This window comes from Oncorhynchus mykiss, chromosome 10 (genome assembly GCF_057628025.1).
Source record: "Oncorhynchus mykiss isolate SJ-2025 chromosome 10, ASM5762802v1, whole genome shotgun sequence".
In the NCBI taxonomy this organism is placed as follows: Eukaryota; Metazoa; Chordata; class Actinopteri; order Salmoniformes; family Salmonidae; genus Oncorhynchus; species Oncorhynchus mykiss.
In genome coordinates, this window is record NC_143031.1 from 52,686,324 (window position 1) to 52,702,175 (window position 15,852).

The 15,852-nt window shown below is 43.1% G+C and overlaps 1 protein-coding gene across 32 annotated transcripts in view; it reads right to left on the reverse strand.

Moving 5' to 3' along the window:
- The window catches only part of phldb1a (pleckstrin homology-like domain, family B, member 1a), an 85,182-nt gene that overhangs the window by 66,656 nt on the left and 2,674 nt on the right, over positions 1-15,852 (reverse strand). For 7 of the 32 annotated variants that reach the window (XM_090187087.1, XM_090187085.1, XM_090187077.1 and 4 more), the window contains exon 1: positions 10,459-10,902. The exons of 18 other annotated variants lie outside the window; for them this stretch is intronic. Coding sequence is in view for 7 of the 14 variants with exons in the window: in XM_090187089.1 (XP_090043215.1) it covers positions 3,220-3,222 (3 nt within the window). In the remaining 7 variants the exon portion in view is untranslated. Of the gene's footprint in view, positions 1-3,219; positions 3,742-10,458; positions 10,903-15,852 lie in introns of those variants that run through there. 7 more of the 32 variants (XM_090187089.1, XM_090187079.1, XM_090187072.1 and 4 more) reach the window with 2 other exon arrangements.

Consider the following 15,852-nt stretch of genomic DNA (forward strand, 5'->3'; position numbering starts at 1 on the left):
GCGGTGCTTGTCCAAGGCAGACACAGGTTGCGGGTGTGTGCCCACTGAACCTGGCCGCCCTCTCTCTTCGAGTAGCCTCCCACAACCGGAGACAGAATGCACAGGAGCTGGGTTGAGCGAGGGCACCTACCAGCATAGCCCTCTCTAGAATGTTACAGGCTTGTCAAGAGAACCTGAGCCGTGGACTAGGGGAACAGAGCCAGCTGCGGACAAGTCACTGTTACTGGCACCATCTCCTAGTCTCTCACACAAACTGATTCAAGCGAGAGCAGCCAGAGCACGCACCGAGCCGAGACATACAAGACAACACACTTGAGTATCTTTTTATTCATTTGGGCATGGTCGCCAACCCAAACCCGGCTTGTTAGCCTTCATCGTTTCAGTCGCGTTAGCCATCTTACTCATTGCTACAGCCAGGCCGAACGATCAAAAAAATTATACATTGGTTTGTGGTTGGGAAACTAAGAGAACAAATACAAACTCCAGCACACAATGTCCAGGGGGTGAGCACGCGCTTCCACAAAGGGACAGTTTAGTTGGTGCAAAGTCAGATAGTCTCACGGAATGTTTGTTTTTAGTAGTGTGAATCATTCCTGCTCATATCGAGGTGAAGAGCGGAAGAATTGATGGAATTGATCCAAATATCAGGCTTATCACCTGTGGAAGGCGGGACTTTCAGTCTAAGTCGCGAGAGTACAACTCCCCATAGTTATGTTTTACCGAGAGTACTGACTGAAAGGGAACTACTGTATCTACAGAAAGACAGTTGATATGATCAGTTGATAGCTGATGTTGCACACACTGTTTTTAACTCTAAACCTTTTATGGCTACCAGTCTACCATACACATAAAATGCTCTATGTCACAGCAGTGACTGTGTGGACTGCTATGTAGACTCCACCTGCTCATCTCTACTCCACTCTAGTCTCTACACTTGAATTTAAGTAATTGTCTCCCATTACAAACATATCCAGTGAGCTGTCTCAACCACAAACGGAAGCAGACAAACATTTAGCATAACCCTCCATTACCACCTACTTCATCCATCTAGGATGTTGTTTTAGAAACCTAAACCATATCCTATGGTAAAGTTAAACAAGGCAACAGTAAACATGTCGTCCCCCACGAAGGATGCAGCATCCTTGGGCCAATCAGTGTAATCTTGTAAATGACAGATCTCTATGGCAAGATGCATCATTCACCCATATTTCATCAGAATTGGTTTAATGGTGTCTGAGATATCACCTGGGTTAGCTAGATTCATATCCCTGAGCATGTGTGCCAAATTCCATCACTCAATCGAACAGATCAGGAGATATAAACATGTGCCTGTTATAGCACGACCGTGTGATCAATATGAATGTTCTTCAAAATATTGAGTCTTGGAGGTTTGATGTGTACCAAATGTTGTTACAATACCAATATCATTGGCTGATTTATAAGCACTTGTGTGCCAGACCTTGCCCACGTAAATGTTTATTGGTCAATAGCAGCCATGTTTTAGATTGTAGTCTGTAAAATATTGTATTAAGAGGCTAATTTGTTCCGCGTGAGGAGAGGGACCTATGTAACGAATTGCATGACTTTAGGTTATATAGGGTGAGGGGTGTGACCTTTCAAATGTAGCATTTTCAATGATGTTATATAGCGCCACCATTTTTCCAGTCAGTCAGTGTAATTTTGTAAATGCGGATCTCTATCCAAGACGCATCATTCACCGAAGTTTAGTCTAAATCGAGCCAGTGCTGTCTGAGATATCGCGTGAGACTAACTTACGAACGCAGTAAAGTACTAACAGACAGAGACAGATCCACATTGTGGGGAACAACTCCTAAAGCAAACAATAAATGATGATTACTTTGTTCTGGTTATCTGGCAGTTTTATGGTTTCTATGGCTAAAGAGTAGATAAGGAACACACCTTAAAACACCTTCTCTCCTTCCCCCTCAAAAATGCTATCTGAGGACAACAACTTTTCTAAAGCCTCTGTCTATTTCTCTCCCTCTCATGCATGTTCTGCATTTTATCAGGGAGATTGCAAGAAAAGACAGAGCTAGTGTGAATTTCAGGAATCATTTCTCACAATACGATAGTTATTGGAGATAGTATGACAGAATCCTTGGTTATGCTCAGTTGATGAAAATAGTTGTTTTATCTTTACTTCATAATTTTTTTCTTTATTTAACTAGGGAACTCAGTTAAGAACAAATTCTTATTTACAATGACGGCCTTGTTCAGGGGCAGAACAACAGTTTTTTCCTTGGCAGCTCAGGGATTCGATCTAGCAACCTTTCAGTTACTGGCTCTACCCACTAGGCTACCTGCCGCCCCGGTGATATTACTGTAGTATTACAGTGGTACTACCTGTTGCTTTCCCCCTTATAATCTTGTCCATAGAACTTTAGAGTAATTAAGCAAAATAGGCTAAAAGCATTTTTCTCCCACTGTGTCTCCCTCGGTCTCTCTGTGATGTCATATCAGCCCAGGCAGCTGGGTAATGCCACATGGGCATCTCTGACAATCCTCTCCAGTGTTGGATTCTCAGAGAGCCAATAGCATGGAGAACAGAGTATCCTCCTGTCCTGTTCACCACTGGCTCTGGCCACTGGCTCCTTAACCCTGTCTTACCCTGCCTTACCACCCAGCACACAACACAGCAACAGTAGTCAACAGACCCATCCACACAGAGGAATGGACTGAAGAACTCAGACACAGAGGGACAGGGAGCATTGGACAGTGTAATGTGTCACACAGATAGTCTCATACACACAGACACAGAAACACACACACTCCTACACAGCACAGGCCACTCTGATCTCATACAGTGCACACACCCATGTGGGAGAGATGTCTCATGCTTGTAAACGCTGGGCCTTCCTCTGTAACGTGTGATTACGGGGGCAATTATGCCACGGGCTGCTAGAAATAGACCTAGCCAGCCACACAGTCTGGGCTCTGCTCTGGGCTGATCCCTGCTCAACCTTTCACAGTAAAGAGAAATGAAATTAAGAAAGAGAGAGACAAGGGGACATTGGAAAACGGAGAAAAACTTGGATACTGCACATCTAAAAAGCACATGTATGGAGTGGTGCTGTAATAGAACATGTACAGGATTTAAATGAATTGACTGCTGAGTTATATCAATGATCCCCGATGTATAAAAGGCCAATACTGTTAACATGTCAAAAACTTCAGCGGGTATAGCAGACAATCACTCACCATCTCCACTCGTAGGGAAGACAAGTTGCAGTAAAGTTTGTGTAATTTCTGTAATATATTCCACAGAGCAGTCGCAGCAGCGAAGCGGACACATGGTTGTTTACGTCTAACCTCTCGTTCACTTCAGTCACTCACTAAGCTGAACTCTAGGGGGCCCCAGGGTGCAACGTTACACCCTCGTCATTAATGACTGGGGGGCAACAACATCAGGTGTCCTCCGAAGTAGATATGCCGTCAGGTCAAAGGTTGTACCTCCCAGGACTTCCCTAAACTTCCTACTCAGACACCCTGAGTAACCCTCGGGTGTAATTTAAAGTTCAGCGCCAACATCTGTGGTCTAAACACACACAGAACAAATAGCCATGAGGTCAAGTCTAAAGGAGAGAGAGAGAGAGAGAGAGAGTGAACTTGACCTAACCCAATCTGTTCCTCATCCAGACAGTCCTACCATTGATCGGGGAGAGTTGAGGCAGGACAGATGAGCCCAGCTGGAGAGCCCAACAGCCCAACTCTGCTTTGCTATGGATACGAACCACTAATAACACTGAACATTCAGTGTTTCCAGTGTTTTTATAAAAGCAGACATTGACAGTCACAGGAGGTCGGGGACCCACAGTGGAAATACGTGGAGTAGTAGCGTAGGCGCAGGAAGAGGAGGAGACAGAAAAGAGGGAAAAGACCTTGAGTCATAAGTGGAATTCCACCAGGCTGTTGGTCTCTGTATTGTTGGCAAAACAAAGGGGGGGGGGGGGGGTCCAAACTGGAAATGTGGTAATATTTGCGAATTTTCAGGACCATTTGGGAATTGTTTTATATGACATAGATGATCATTGTAGCTTTGATAATGACATGCGTATAGAGATACAACTATCTTTCCATAGGATGTGAGAGAATGTATGAGCCTGTTGTTGTGATGTCCCTCAGGAACAATCAGAGAGAGAGAGAGTCCACTATCTCTGATCTCTCATGTCTTTTCCCATGGTCAAGCCCAAAGGAGTGATGTAACAAATGGAGTACAGATGATGGATCATAAAAACATAAACAAATAAAGGCAGACAACCAAGTAACCAGATGGAATGGATTCCTCCAGGATCCGGCCTAGAGAGCAGGGCTGTTTCCTGTGAGCCAACCCAGGGACATGGAAGTCTCTTGGGAATGGTGAAGTGGATGCTCCAGCTGGACCTCGAGAAACCTTTCACTAAACATCCACCTTCAGTCTGCAATTAACATCTATGGGGATTTTTATAGATATGTCTAGTATGTTAAATAGTGGGAGTACAGCTTAGCTATTAAAGAGGTGGAACTTAGAGATAGATACAGTGGGGAGAACCAGTAGTTGATACACTGCCGATTTTGCAGGTTTTCCTACTTACAAAGCATGAGAGGTCTGTAATTGTTTTTCATAGGTACACTTCAACTGTGAGAGACAAAAATCCAGAAAATCACATTGTATTAATTTGATTCATTTGCATTTTATTGCATGACATAAGTATTTGATACATCAGAAAAGCATAACTTAATATTTGGTACAGAAACCTTTGTTTGCAATTACAGAGATCATACGTTTCCTGTAGTTCTTGACCAGGTTTGCACACACTGCAGCAGGGATTTTGGCCCACTCGTCCGTACAGACTTCAGACAGTGCAAACTTCAGCCAGGCCTGGACATGCGCTGGCTTGAGCAGGGGGACCTTGCGTGCGCTGCAGGATTTTAATCCATGACGGCGTAATGTGTTACTAATGGTATTCTTTGAGACTGTGGTCCCAGCTCTCTTCAGGTCATTGACCAGGTCCTGCCGTGTAGTTCTGGGCTGATCCCTCACCTTCCTCATGATCATTGATGCCCCACGAGGTGAGATCTTGCACGGAGCCCCAGACTGAGGGGGATTGACCGTCATCTTGAACTTCTTCCATTTTCTAATAATTGCGCCAACAGTTGTTGCCTTCTCACTAAGCTGCTTGCCTATTGTCCTGTAGCCCATCCCAGCCTTGTGCAGGTCTACAATTTTAGCCCTGATGTCCTTCCACATCTCTCTGGTGTTGGCCATTGTGGAGAGGTTGGAGTGTGTTTGATTGAGTGTGTGGACGGTTGTCTTTTATACAGGTAACGAGTTCAAACAGGTGCAGTTAATACAGGTAATGAGTGGAGAACAGGAGGGCTTCTTAAAGGAAAACTAACAGGTCTGTGAGAGCCGGAATTCTTACTGGTTGGTAGGTGATCAAATACTTATGTCTTGCAATAAAATGCACATTTATTACTTAAAAATCATACAATATGATTTTCTGGATTTTTGTTTTAGATTCCGTCTCTCACAGTTGAAGTGTACCTATGATAAAAATGACAGACCTCTACATGCTTTGGAAGTAGGAAAACCTGCAAAATCGGCAGTGTATCAAATACGTGTTCTCCCCACTGTAAGTACTGTAGAAGGAGTACTATGTTCATTTGATACGGAACTTTCATAAGAGGTTCAAAGTCCCAAAAGAAGAATTCAAAGACATGTTATCAGGGCCAGATTACCGAACGGGCATGCAGGGCATGTGACCCATTCCCTCAGATTAGGGCTAGCACAATTATTGTCAAATAACTTTACAAATGCATTTTTATTACATTTTATTTGTTTGGTACTTTTAAACCCTTTTTCTCCACAATTTCATGATATCCAAATTGGTAGTTACAATCTTGTCCCATCGCTGCAACTCCCGTACGGACTCGGGAGAGGTGAAGGTTGGCAGCCATACATCCTCTGGAACACAACCCCGCCAAGCCACACTACTTCTTGACACACTGCTTGCTTAAACCGAAAACCAGCCGTTCCAATGTGTCGATGGAAACACCGTACAGCTGGTGACCGAAGTCAGCGCACATGCACCCGGCCGCCACAAGGAGTCGCTAGAGAGCGAAGGGACAAGGAGATCCCAGCCTGCCAAATCCTCCCTTAACCTGGACGATGCTGGGCCTCCTCATGGGTCTCCCGGTCGCGGCCGGCGGCGATACGGGATCGAATCCGGATCTGTAGTGACGCCTCTAGCACTACGATGCAGTGCCTTAGACCACAGCGCCACTCGGGAGATCATAAAATAATTTAACCAGCAATTATGGACAATAACTGTGAACCCCCCAAAAATCTACATAATCATCTTAATACATTCATTTTAGGAGAAGGGGGGGCTTCAATGTTATATTCAAGTAGATATACAGTAGTTTATCCAATAGCCAGGAAGTGGGAAATTGGTAATCATTTTAAGAGCAGAACGGCGCGGTTGGGAAGAAAGGTTTAATTTCCAAAAGTTCCAAGTGTTCATTCATCATTTGTTTTGGAGACAGGGGTGTCACCGAAGCAGTGTTTTATTCATTAGGTATGTCATAGCTCATTTTCAAAATATGCATTATGATGCATTACAATCTTAAAATGTTTTTCAACAAAAATGTAAAATATGACAATAACCGAGGCCATTTGCATGACAATTAATCGTTACCCAAAATTCCATAATCGTCACAGCCCTACCCCAGACAGCATATGATAGCAAAATGTGTAGAATTGCAGGAAATTATTCTTGAAACTGCACATTTTTCTGTCAGCCTCATGGTATGTGTAGAATAGTAGGACATTATCTTTTAAACTGCAAAATCTTCTTTTAGCCTCTTAACAAAATAGGATTATAAAACTGCACATTTTTCCTCTCTGCAACGTTGCAAAAGTTGTTGAAATGCAGGAAATTAGCTGAGTCCCAAATGCAGTAGTCCAGCCCTATATTTTATAGTTCAAAGTTACCAATCAAAAATTCCAATCTATTATTACTGACTCCTTGGAGACCTCTGGATCTTAATTCAAAGTGTTGGGTATAAGATCAGTCTCTGAGATTCCAGCTTTTCCCACCACAAATGCTCACCATAAAGTCTGGGTCTGGGGCACATTATCAGTAGAGGATAGCATGTCCTCAATAGACCACACTTCTCCTCAGTTCAGACCTGGGTTCAAACACTATTTGAAACAATTCCCAACACTTGTTCGAGCTTGCCTGACTTAGTTGACCAATACAAGAGATCCAAAACTGTAAACCCAGACCATCTGCAGGCATTCCAGACCCGCTAGAGAAAACGCTCAAAGTATTTGAACGATTTCAAATAGAATTTGAACCCAGGTCTGCTTCCGTGAAAAAGTATGGTTGCCCCACTGCATGGTGTGCCAGTGTGTCTGAATACCATAGCCTCATAGCCTCGGGTCTGGAAGCTACACTTATACTGGGGATGAGTCAGTCTTTCTCTGGCAACACAACATGTTCTTCTCGGCCAGTGTGTGTGTGTGTGTGTGTGTGTGTGTGTCCATGTTTATGTGCAAGTATGTGAGAAGGCCAGTTGCCTCCCTGGCAATGGCGCATGATGGAATGTGTGTTTGTTCAAAGGAAGGCTTGGACAGGGGGAAATGGGATGGTAGAACATTGGGAACACATTATTCTACTGTTGCACATTTTTGGGTTCCAAATGTTTCGTTGTGTATTATGTTGTCACGCTTCGCTTTTCCTATCCACAGATTCAGAGGGCTCCACATGTTCCAGTCACTTTCCTTTGGCAGTGAGAGCTCTTTTCACTTTGGAGATTATGAGGCATACTGTGAATAGAGCCAGCATTAAAGCACTTAAGCATGCACACTCTCACTGAGTCTGGGAAGGTAGGGGTCCGGGGAACACAGGTGGGATGGGAGTTGTGGTTGGATCAAGCGTAAACAGGGAACACATTCATGAACATTAACTCAGCTGTCTCCAGATAGCCATTGAGAAACAATAAAAAGAAAACCATTTAGAATCAATAAAAAAATATGCTGTACACCGAGTATACCAAACATTAGGAACACCTTCCTAATAATGAGTTGCCCATTCACCCTCTGAATGACACACATACATTTCTCAATTGTCTCAAGACTTAAAATCCTTCTTTAACTTGTCTCCTCCACTTCATCTACACCATTTGAAGTGGATTTATGAATTGACATCAATATGGGATCATTCACCTGATCAGTCTGTCATGGAAAGAGCATGTGTTCTTAATGTTTTGTATACTCAGTGTATTTTATATTCCCAACCCAACACAGCTACTATAAGGATTGCACACCTGGTTATATTTCTAGACAGCGGTGAGCAGTGACTTAGTGAGTACTAAATGGAGACAGACTTGGCCAAGAGCAGTTGTTATTTCCACCTAAACTGGAGCACATTCAGATGACTACAGTTCTCCTGCTTCGCCACTGAAACCCATAATCCAGCTGCTTCAATTCAATTAGCTTCAGGCAAGTTTCTATTCAGTGAATAAACAAGAAGTTGTGAGAAGTGGAAAAAATGTGTGAAAATGTATTTGTTTAAATTTCACCATCGCAACCACTGTACCATCACTGAATAGGCAACATCATCTTACGAACTCGCTAGATGTCTTTACACTCTGCCAATTTATACCCAAGTTCAATGATCTACTACTACATGCAAAATAGCTCTCACAAAACAAGACACATCACATCACATTCACCCGGGTAAAGTAGGTGTAATGTTTCCAACAGTGACTCCAGCCCTCATCTCTCTTTCTCTTATGCTGTTTCTCTCTGGTGGAATTCATGAACACACACACAAAAAAATGAACAAACACACACTTCAACTTTTTACAATACATATGGCTTCTAATCCACACGTAGTGATTCTGTCCCAATGGTGGGAGCACAGCAGTTCAGAAAGACAAGTTCTTATTTTTCAGCATTTTACTAAAATAACATTGCACACTCACTACACACTCAAATGTGCACTCTTCTACTGCAGTCTGAGAAACAATTTATTCAAGAATTTAAAGCTGCAGCAAATTACCGAAGTGCCAATGAAGCAGCTTGATCTCCCACACATGAAAGCCTCCATTCACTGAGCCTGCTGGGTTTGGCCCAGAATCACATTGGCTTACTTACACATACACGGAGGCACGCACACACACACACACCTGTGCTCTCTAGTCCTCCACCAATATCCGGCCATGAGAGTTCAACAGCTGTGTTTCTTGGCTATTATAGTGCACATGTGTAACTTGGACTAGCACAAACATGGCACCCATACTATAATCGCACCATACATCTGATCTGAGCATTCAGAGTTTCAGAAATGTCAATGCCACCAGACATTCCTGGTTGATCTTCCACAATTATAAATATGAGCGCTCAATTGGTGGAGCTCTGTGGTCTACTCCTACTGTGATGGTCAGCACACACACACACACAGTGCAGGAATAAGTGGGCCATGTGAGACTAGGACCCCTGACACACACTGGTACAATAGATCCATTATCCTTCTGCTTGAGGTAAGACAAAGCCACCACTCTATCCCAGCTCTGCTCCCTCTGCATTACACACTGCAATATTAGTATAGCGTGCTGTCTAGTATCGCCATTTCTACCCTTTCCTCTATGTGTGACTAACCAAAAGTATGCATGATCTACTGCTTGTATCCAGTGATGAGTAAATATGACATTTCCCTCCTAAGTTTTTCCATTTCCCGACACTTTCTCTCTTTACATTTTTCCTAATTTTTTCCCCTCAATCTCAATCTCACTCATAAACTCATTCTGCTGTAAGATAGCAAACTAAGGGGAAAAATACCCTTTTGATGCTTACAAGCACTGAAAGACAGGTTGCACGGAGTGTACAAAACATTAGGACACCTGTTCTTTCCATTACATAGACTGACCAGGTGAAAGCGATGATCCCTTATTGGTGTCACCTGTTAAATCCACTTCAATCAGTGTAGATGTAGGGGAGGTGACAGGCAAAATAAGGATTGAGGCAATTGAGATATGGAATGTGTGTGTGCCATTCAGAGGGTGAATGGGCAAGACAAAGGATGCAAGTGCCTTTGAACAGGGTATGGTAGTAGGTGCATGCGCATCAGTTTGAGTGTGTCAAGAACTGCAACGCTAATGGGTTTTTCACGCTTGACAGTTTCCCGTGTCTATCAAGAATGGTCCACCACCCAAAGGTCATCCAGCCAACTTGACACAACTGTGGGAAGCATTGGAGTCAACATGGGCCAGCATCACTGAGGAATGCTTTCGACACCTTGAAAAGTCCATGCCCTAACGAATGGAGGCTGTTCTGAGGGCAAAAGGGGGTGCAATACAATATTAAGAAGGTGTTCCTAATGTGCTGTACATTCAGTGTGCATTTAATACCTCCTTACACAAACACAGCAAATAGAATGAAAATATAATTACCTGGTCTCAGAAGAGTTTTGTCATAGAAATGGTCAAATCAAATAGTTTTCAGAGACAAGGCATGATTCCAACATTGCATGAGAGAGAGAGAAGAGAAATGTCCTAGCTGGTGATATCCTTAGGAAGACGTATCCTGATTGTTTTTGTTATGCTGTCTCTCCAGTGAAGAGTTCACTTTAGTTTACACATTCTAAAAGTGGTTAGAGATTAACACATTGTACAGACTGTCAGACAGAGGATGGGAAAGAGACAGCCAGCCTCTTTACATATCTCTCCCTCCCTGCTCCCACCCTCTATCCCTCCCTTTTCTTACAACCACTCTTTCCCTCCCCATCTCTCTTTTCTTTTTTTTACCATTTGCATCCACCCACCCTTTCTTTCTACTCCTTTTCTTGCTCGCTCTCTCTCTACCTTCTCTCTCCCGCTCCCTCTCTGAGCTAACACAAGGCTGTTATTTATTCTCTAGCGGAGCGGTAGCCCACTTGTTCGGACCCCTGGACCAGAGAGAGAGAGAGAGAGAGAGAGACATTTAACTGAGGATGAGACAACACATTGACACACTCAGATAAGACAGTTTGATTTGTGCCGTCACAGGGTTCCAGAGTCATATAGTCATGGGTTTCTCCTAATGACTATAACAATATAGCAATGTGCACCTCGTTTGGCATAATCTGGGTTAATTTGAGCTGTTTGACAGATTCTCTCTCCTTCTGTCAGGAGAGTTCTCCATCCCTCTTTGTAATATCTAATTTAGGAAGGAATGTATATGGTAATATCGGGAAAGGAAACATAATTTACAAAACACACCAACCATAACTAGCCTCGCGAGCCGCCTGATGCCGCAAGCTTACATTAATGGTTCGATATCCGTGTTGCGAACCATTAATGTAAGGTCGCGAGACCAGGCGGCTCCTGAGACTAAACCATGACCACAACACAACCAGAATAACCCCAAAAGATTATGAAAACAATTTTGGAATGGTTAACAAAGTAACTTTGTGACATATGTGAATGAGAAACGGTGTGCTCTTAAATTTAGACAGCCTTGGAGAGAACGACAGTACGGAAAATATAGTTAACGCAGCAGTGGAGATTTTCACATTTTTTCCCTCAGAGATGGAAATTGTAGACTCCTGTTTCTCTTGGACATGTTGCCTAGGACGCCGTAATTGGTTCCTGCTGTCCTGGGTTTGGTTCAGTTCTGTGGTGCGTCATGCTGGTTTTGCCACAAATAAAACACAAACATTCCCTCTACCCCTTCTACTGGGTTATGGGCCTTTCTCCCTCCTATGTCTGTAATGTGCGTGGAGTATACTACATTACTAAATCTGGGGGTGAATTGTAAATAAATTAACTTTATAAACAACTTCCACTCACAGACAGCAATTAATTACCCAGAATTATTGTTATTGGTGGCAGGGAAATGTACAGTGCATTCGGAAAGTATTCAGACCCATTCCCTTTTTCCACATTTTATTACGTTACAGCCTTATTCTGAAGTGGATTAAATAAATAAAAATCCCTCATTAATCAAAACACAATACCCCATAATAACAAAGTGAAAACCGTTTAAACATTTTTGCAAATGTATTAAATATATAAAAAACAGAAATACCTTATTTACATAAGTATTCAGACCTTTTGCTATGAGACTCGAAATTGAGCTCAGGTGCATCCAGTTTCTATTGATCATCCTTGAGATGTTTCTACAACTTGATTGGAGTCCACCTGTGGAAAATTCAATTGACTGGACATGGTTTGGAAAGGCACGTCTTTATATGGTCCCACAGTCGATAGTGCATGTCAGAGAAAAAGCCAAGCCATGAGGTCGAAGGAATTGTCAGTAGAGCTCGGAGACGGGATTGTGTCGAGGCACAGATCTGGGAAAGGGTACCAAAACATTTCTGCAGTATTGAAGGTCCCCAAGAACAGTAGCCTCCATCATTCTTAAATAGAAGAAGTTTGGAACCAACCAAGACTATTCCTAGAGCTGGCCGCCCGGCCAAACTGAGCAACGGAGGAGAAGGGCCTTGGTCAGGGAGGTGACCAAGAACCCGATGGTCCCTCTGACAGAGCTCCAGAGTTCCTCTGTGGAGATGGGAGAACCTTCCCGTAGGACAACCATCTCTGCAGCACTCAACCAAATCAGGCATTTATGATATTGGCCAGATGGAAGCCACTCCTCAGAAAAAGGCACATGATGCCCAATATTCTCTGGTCTGATGAAACCAAGATTGAACTATTTGGCTTGAATGCCAAACGTCTGGAGGAAACTTTGCACCATCCTTACGGTGAAGCATGGTTGAGGCAGCATCATGCTGTGGGGATATTTTTCAGTGGCAGGGACTGGGAGACAAGTCAGGATCGAGGGAAAGATGAACGGCGCAAAGTACAGAGAGATCCTTGATGAAAACTTGCTCCAGAGCACTCAGGACCTCAGACTGGGGCGAAGGTTAGCCTTCCAACAGGACAATGACCCTAAGCACACAGCCAAGACAACGCAGAAGTGGCTTCGGGACAAATCTCTGAATGTCCTTCAGTGGCCCAGCCAGAGCCTGGACTTGATCCCGACAAAACATCTCTGGAGAGACCTGAAAATAGCTGTGCAGCAATGCTCCCCATCCAACCTGACAGAACTTGAGAGGATCTGCAGAGAAGAATGGGAGAAACTCCCTAAATACAGGTGTGCCAAGCTTTTAGCGTCATACCCAAGAAGACTCAGGGCAGTAATCGCTGCCGAAGGTGCTTCAACAAAGTACTAAGTTACGGGTCTAAATACTTATGTAAATGTGATGTTTAATTTTTTTCTTTTTTTATAAATTCGCAAAAATAAATATAGGTTTTTGCTTTGTCATTTTCAGTTATTATGTGTAGATTGATGATGGGAAAAAAATAATTTTATCAATTTTATAATTAGGCTGTAACGTAACAGAATGTGGAAAAAGTCAAGGGGTCTGAATATTTTTATGAACGCACCGTAGCTGACCATCAACACTCAATAACCATGTGGTTTATAACCCAGACAGACATGAGAGAAGTGCAACTTCGGATGTGTTACAACAAGTATCCCATCACGTAGTCTGAAGTGTTTTTGAAATTGTCTGCATATTTTATGTGAATGAGCTGTAGACAGTAGCAGTTAATCTAGTAGCCAGTAGTTCTAACAATATGTGGTCACTACTGCGTACCCAGCATGACACCCTGCATCCTAAATGGATACATAGCCCACCGGTTAACATCCAAAAACAAGGAATGGGAGAAAGTGTCTCAAAATGCACCATAGGAACTTCATTGTCTGATACCAAAACAATCACCATAACTAGCCACACATTACAATACTGCATTTCCCAGGAAACACTGCAGTCTCACCATGTCTTAACGGATGGGGTAAGGTCACAAATTGACAATAAAGTTCTACTGTATTATAAGAGCAGGAAGCCCTTTACCTCCTTTCCCATGCAGTCAAAGTTAAGCTCCCTAACTTCCAATGTACGGCCACAGGGAATAATTAGATGAAAGCTCTCATTAAGAACATGAAAGGTAGGCAGGCTAATGGAGGGGGTAGTTGTTCTAAGATGATTGGAATTTTTTGATCAATTCACAAAGAGAGCTAATTAGCACTACATTGGGGGAGTGGGGTGGGGAGGGGATGAGGTCCAGTCCGTCCAGAGGAGTGGAATTTACCAACAGCATATGACCGGTATGAACCAACACACAAGGATTTATCAAAGATATTACCCTTGGCGCCATTGTTCAGTGACTGAAAGAGCACACTCATTACTTCATCGATTTTAAAGCATAGGACTTGTAAAAACCATCAATGCATCACCATTTTTGTGTGACTGACATCTGACTGATTTCTTGATTGCCTTCAGAACAACACACAGGAGCGAGGGTATGCCTGGGAGGAATGTTATACTAGTGCCCCCTTGCGACTAAAACAATGAAGTGCAGTCCCTCTGCCAATCCTGCTTCAAACGGAGAACAGGTTCAAGTTCACTAAGGATGCATTTACACAGGCAGCCCAATTCTGATCTATTGTTTAATTATTAGCAAAATATGTGATCTATCAATCAATCAAATGTATTTATAAAGCCCTTTTAACATCAGCTGATGTCACAAAGTTCTGTACAGAAACCCAGCCTAAAATCCCAAACAGCAAGCAATGCAGATGTAGAAGCACGGTGGCTAGGAAAAACTCAGTAGAAAGGCCAGAACCTAGGAAGAAACCTAGAGAGGAACCAGGCTCTGAGGGGTGGCCAGTCCTCTGCTGGCTGTGCCGGGTGGAGATTATAACAGAACATGGCCAAGATGTTCACAGATGACCAGCAGGGTCAAATAATCACCACAGTGGTTGTAGAGGGTGCAACAGGTCAGCATCTAATTGGTCAAAATACCAAATAGTAGCAGAAGATTAGAATTGGGCTGCCTGTGAAAACACACCCTAATATCCAAACTGCTCAAAATATACTCTCCCCCTTGCTGAACCATTCTGTAGCTATGCCTTATATATTGTATGCTTATTTCTCATCCCTGTGCCAATCTGCCAGAGTCTGTTATGTAGACTAGAGGGAGTGAGGGATGAACCCAGAGCCAGTGAAGGGGAAGGAAATACTTTATAAATGAGCTCTTTATGGACCTCTTGAACTTAATGGACTTTGCTCGCTCAAGAGAAGAACGTCACATCCGTGCCAGGAAAAATATCTCCCCTGTAAAACTCATTCATTCCTTTTTGCCTGCTAAGGTTTCTAAGAAAGGCATTGTACATACCTGAGCTGAGAGGACTTGAGTACATGCTGGAAAGTACACCGTACAGGGCAGTGAAGGCAATGACAACAAAGACCTGTTATGGAGGGGACCCAGCTGATGCTGAACAGACTTGTAATTATAATGCAGCTCCTCATCATTACGGATGAAGACCAAGAGACTCAGGCAATGACGTTTGTAGCAGAACTTCGAGTTCTTCTGCCGCATCATTGGCACTCCCTACAACTCACTCCCATCTCTGTAGAGCAGACCACACAAGTCCAATGCACAAGTTTCCAACCCTTACACAGAGACAGTATGATCTGAGGAGTTTAAGGCAATCATCATCTATTGTAACAAGCCACATCACACCAGAGGTCTTTCTGGCTAGGGCTGTCAAACTATGCAAATTACACTCTCTATGACCTAAGACATTTGATATGCATATTTAGGGGAAGGGGGATACCTAGTCCGTTGTTCAACAATGTATTCAACTGAAATGTGTCTTCCGCATTTAACTCAACCCATTGATTTACTGGTAAGCTAATTTGTTGTTTATGACTTACTGATGATGCACTGCCCTTAAAGTTAGGCTGAACATATCTTTTTACTTGTGTTTTATATTTATGACATTGCATTTTATGTACA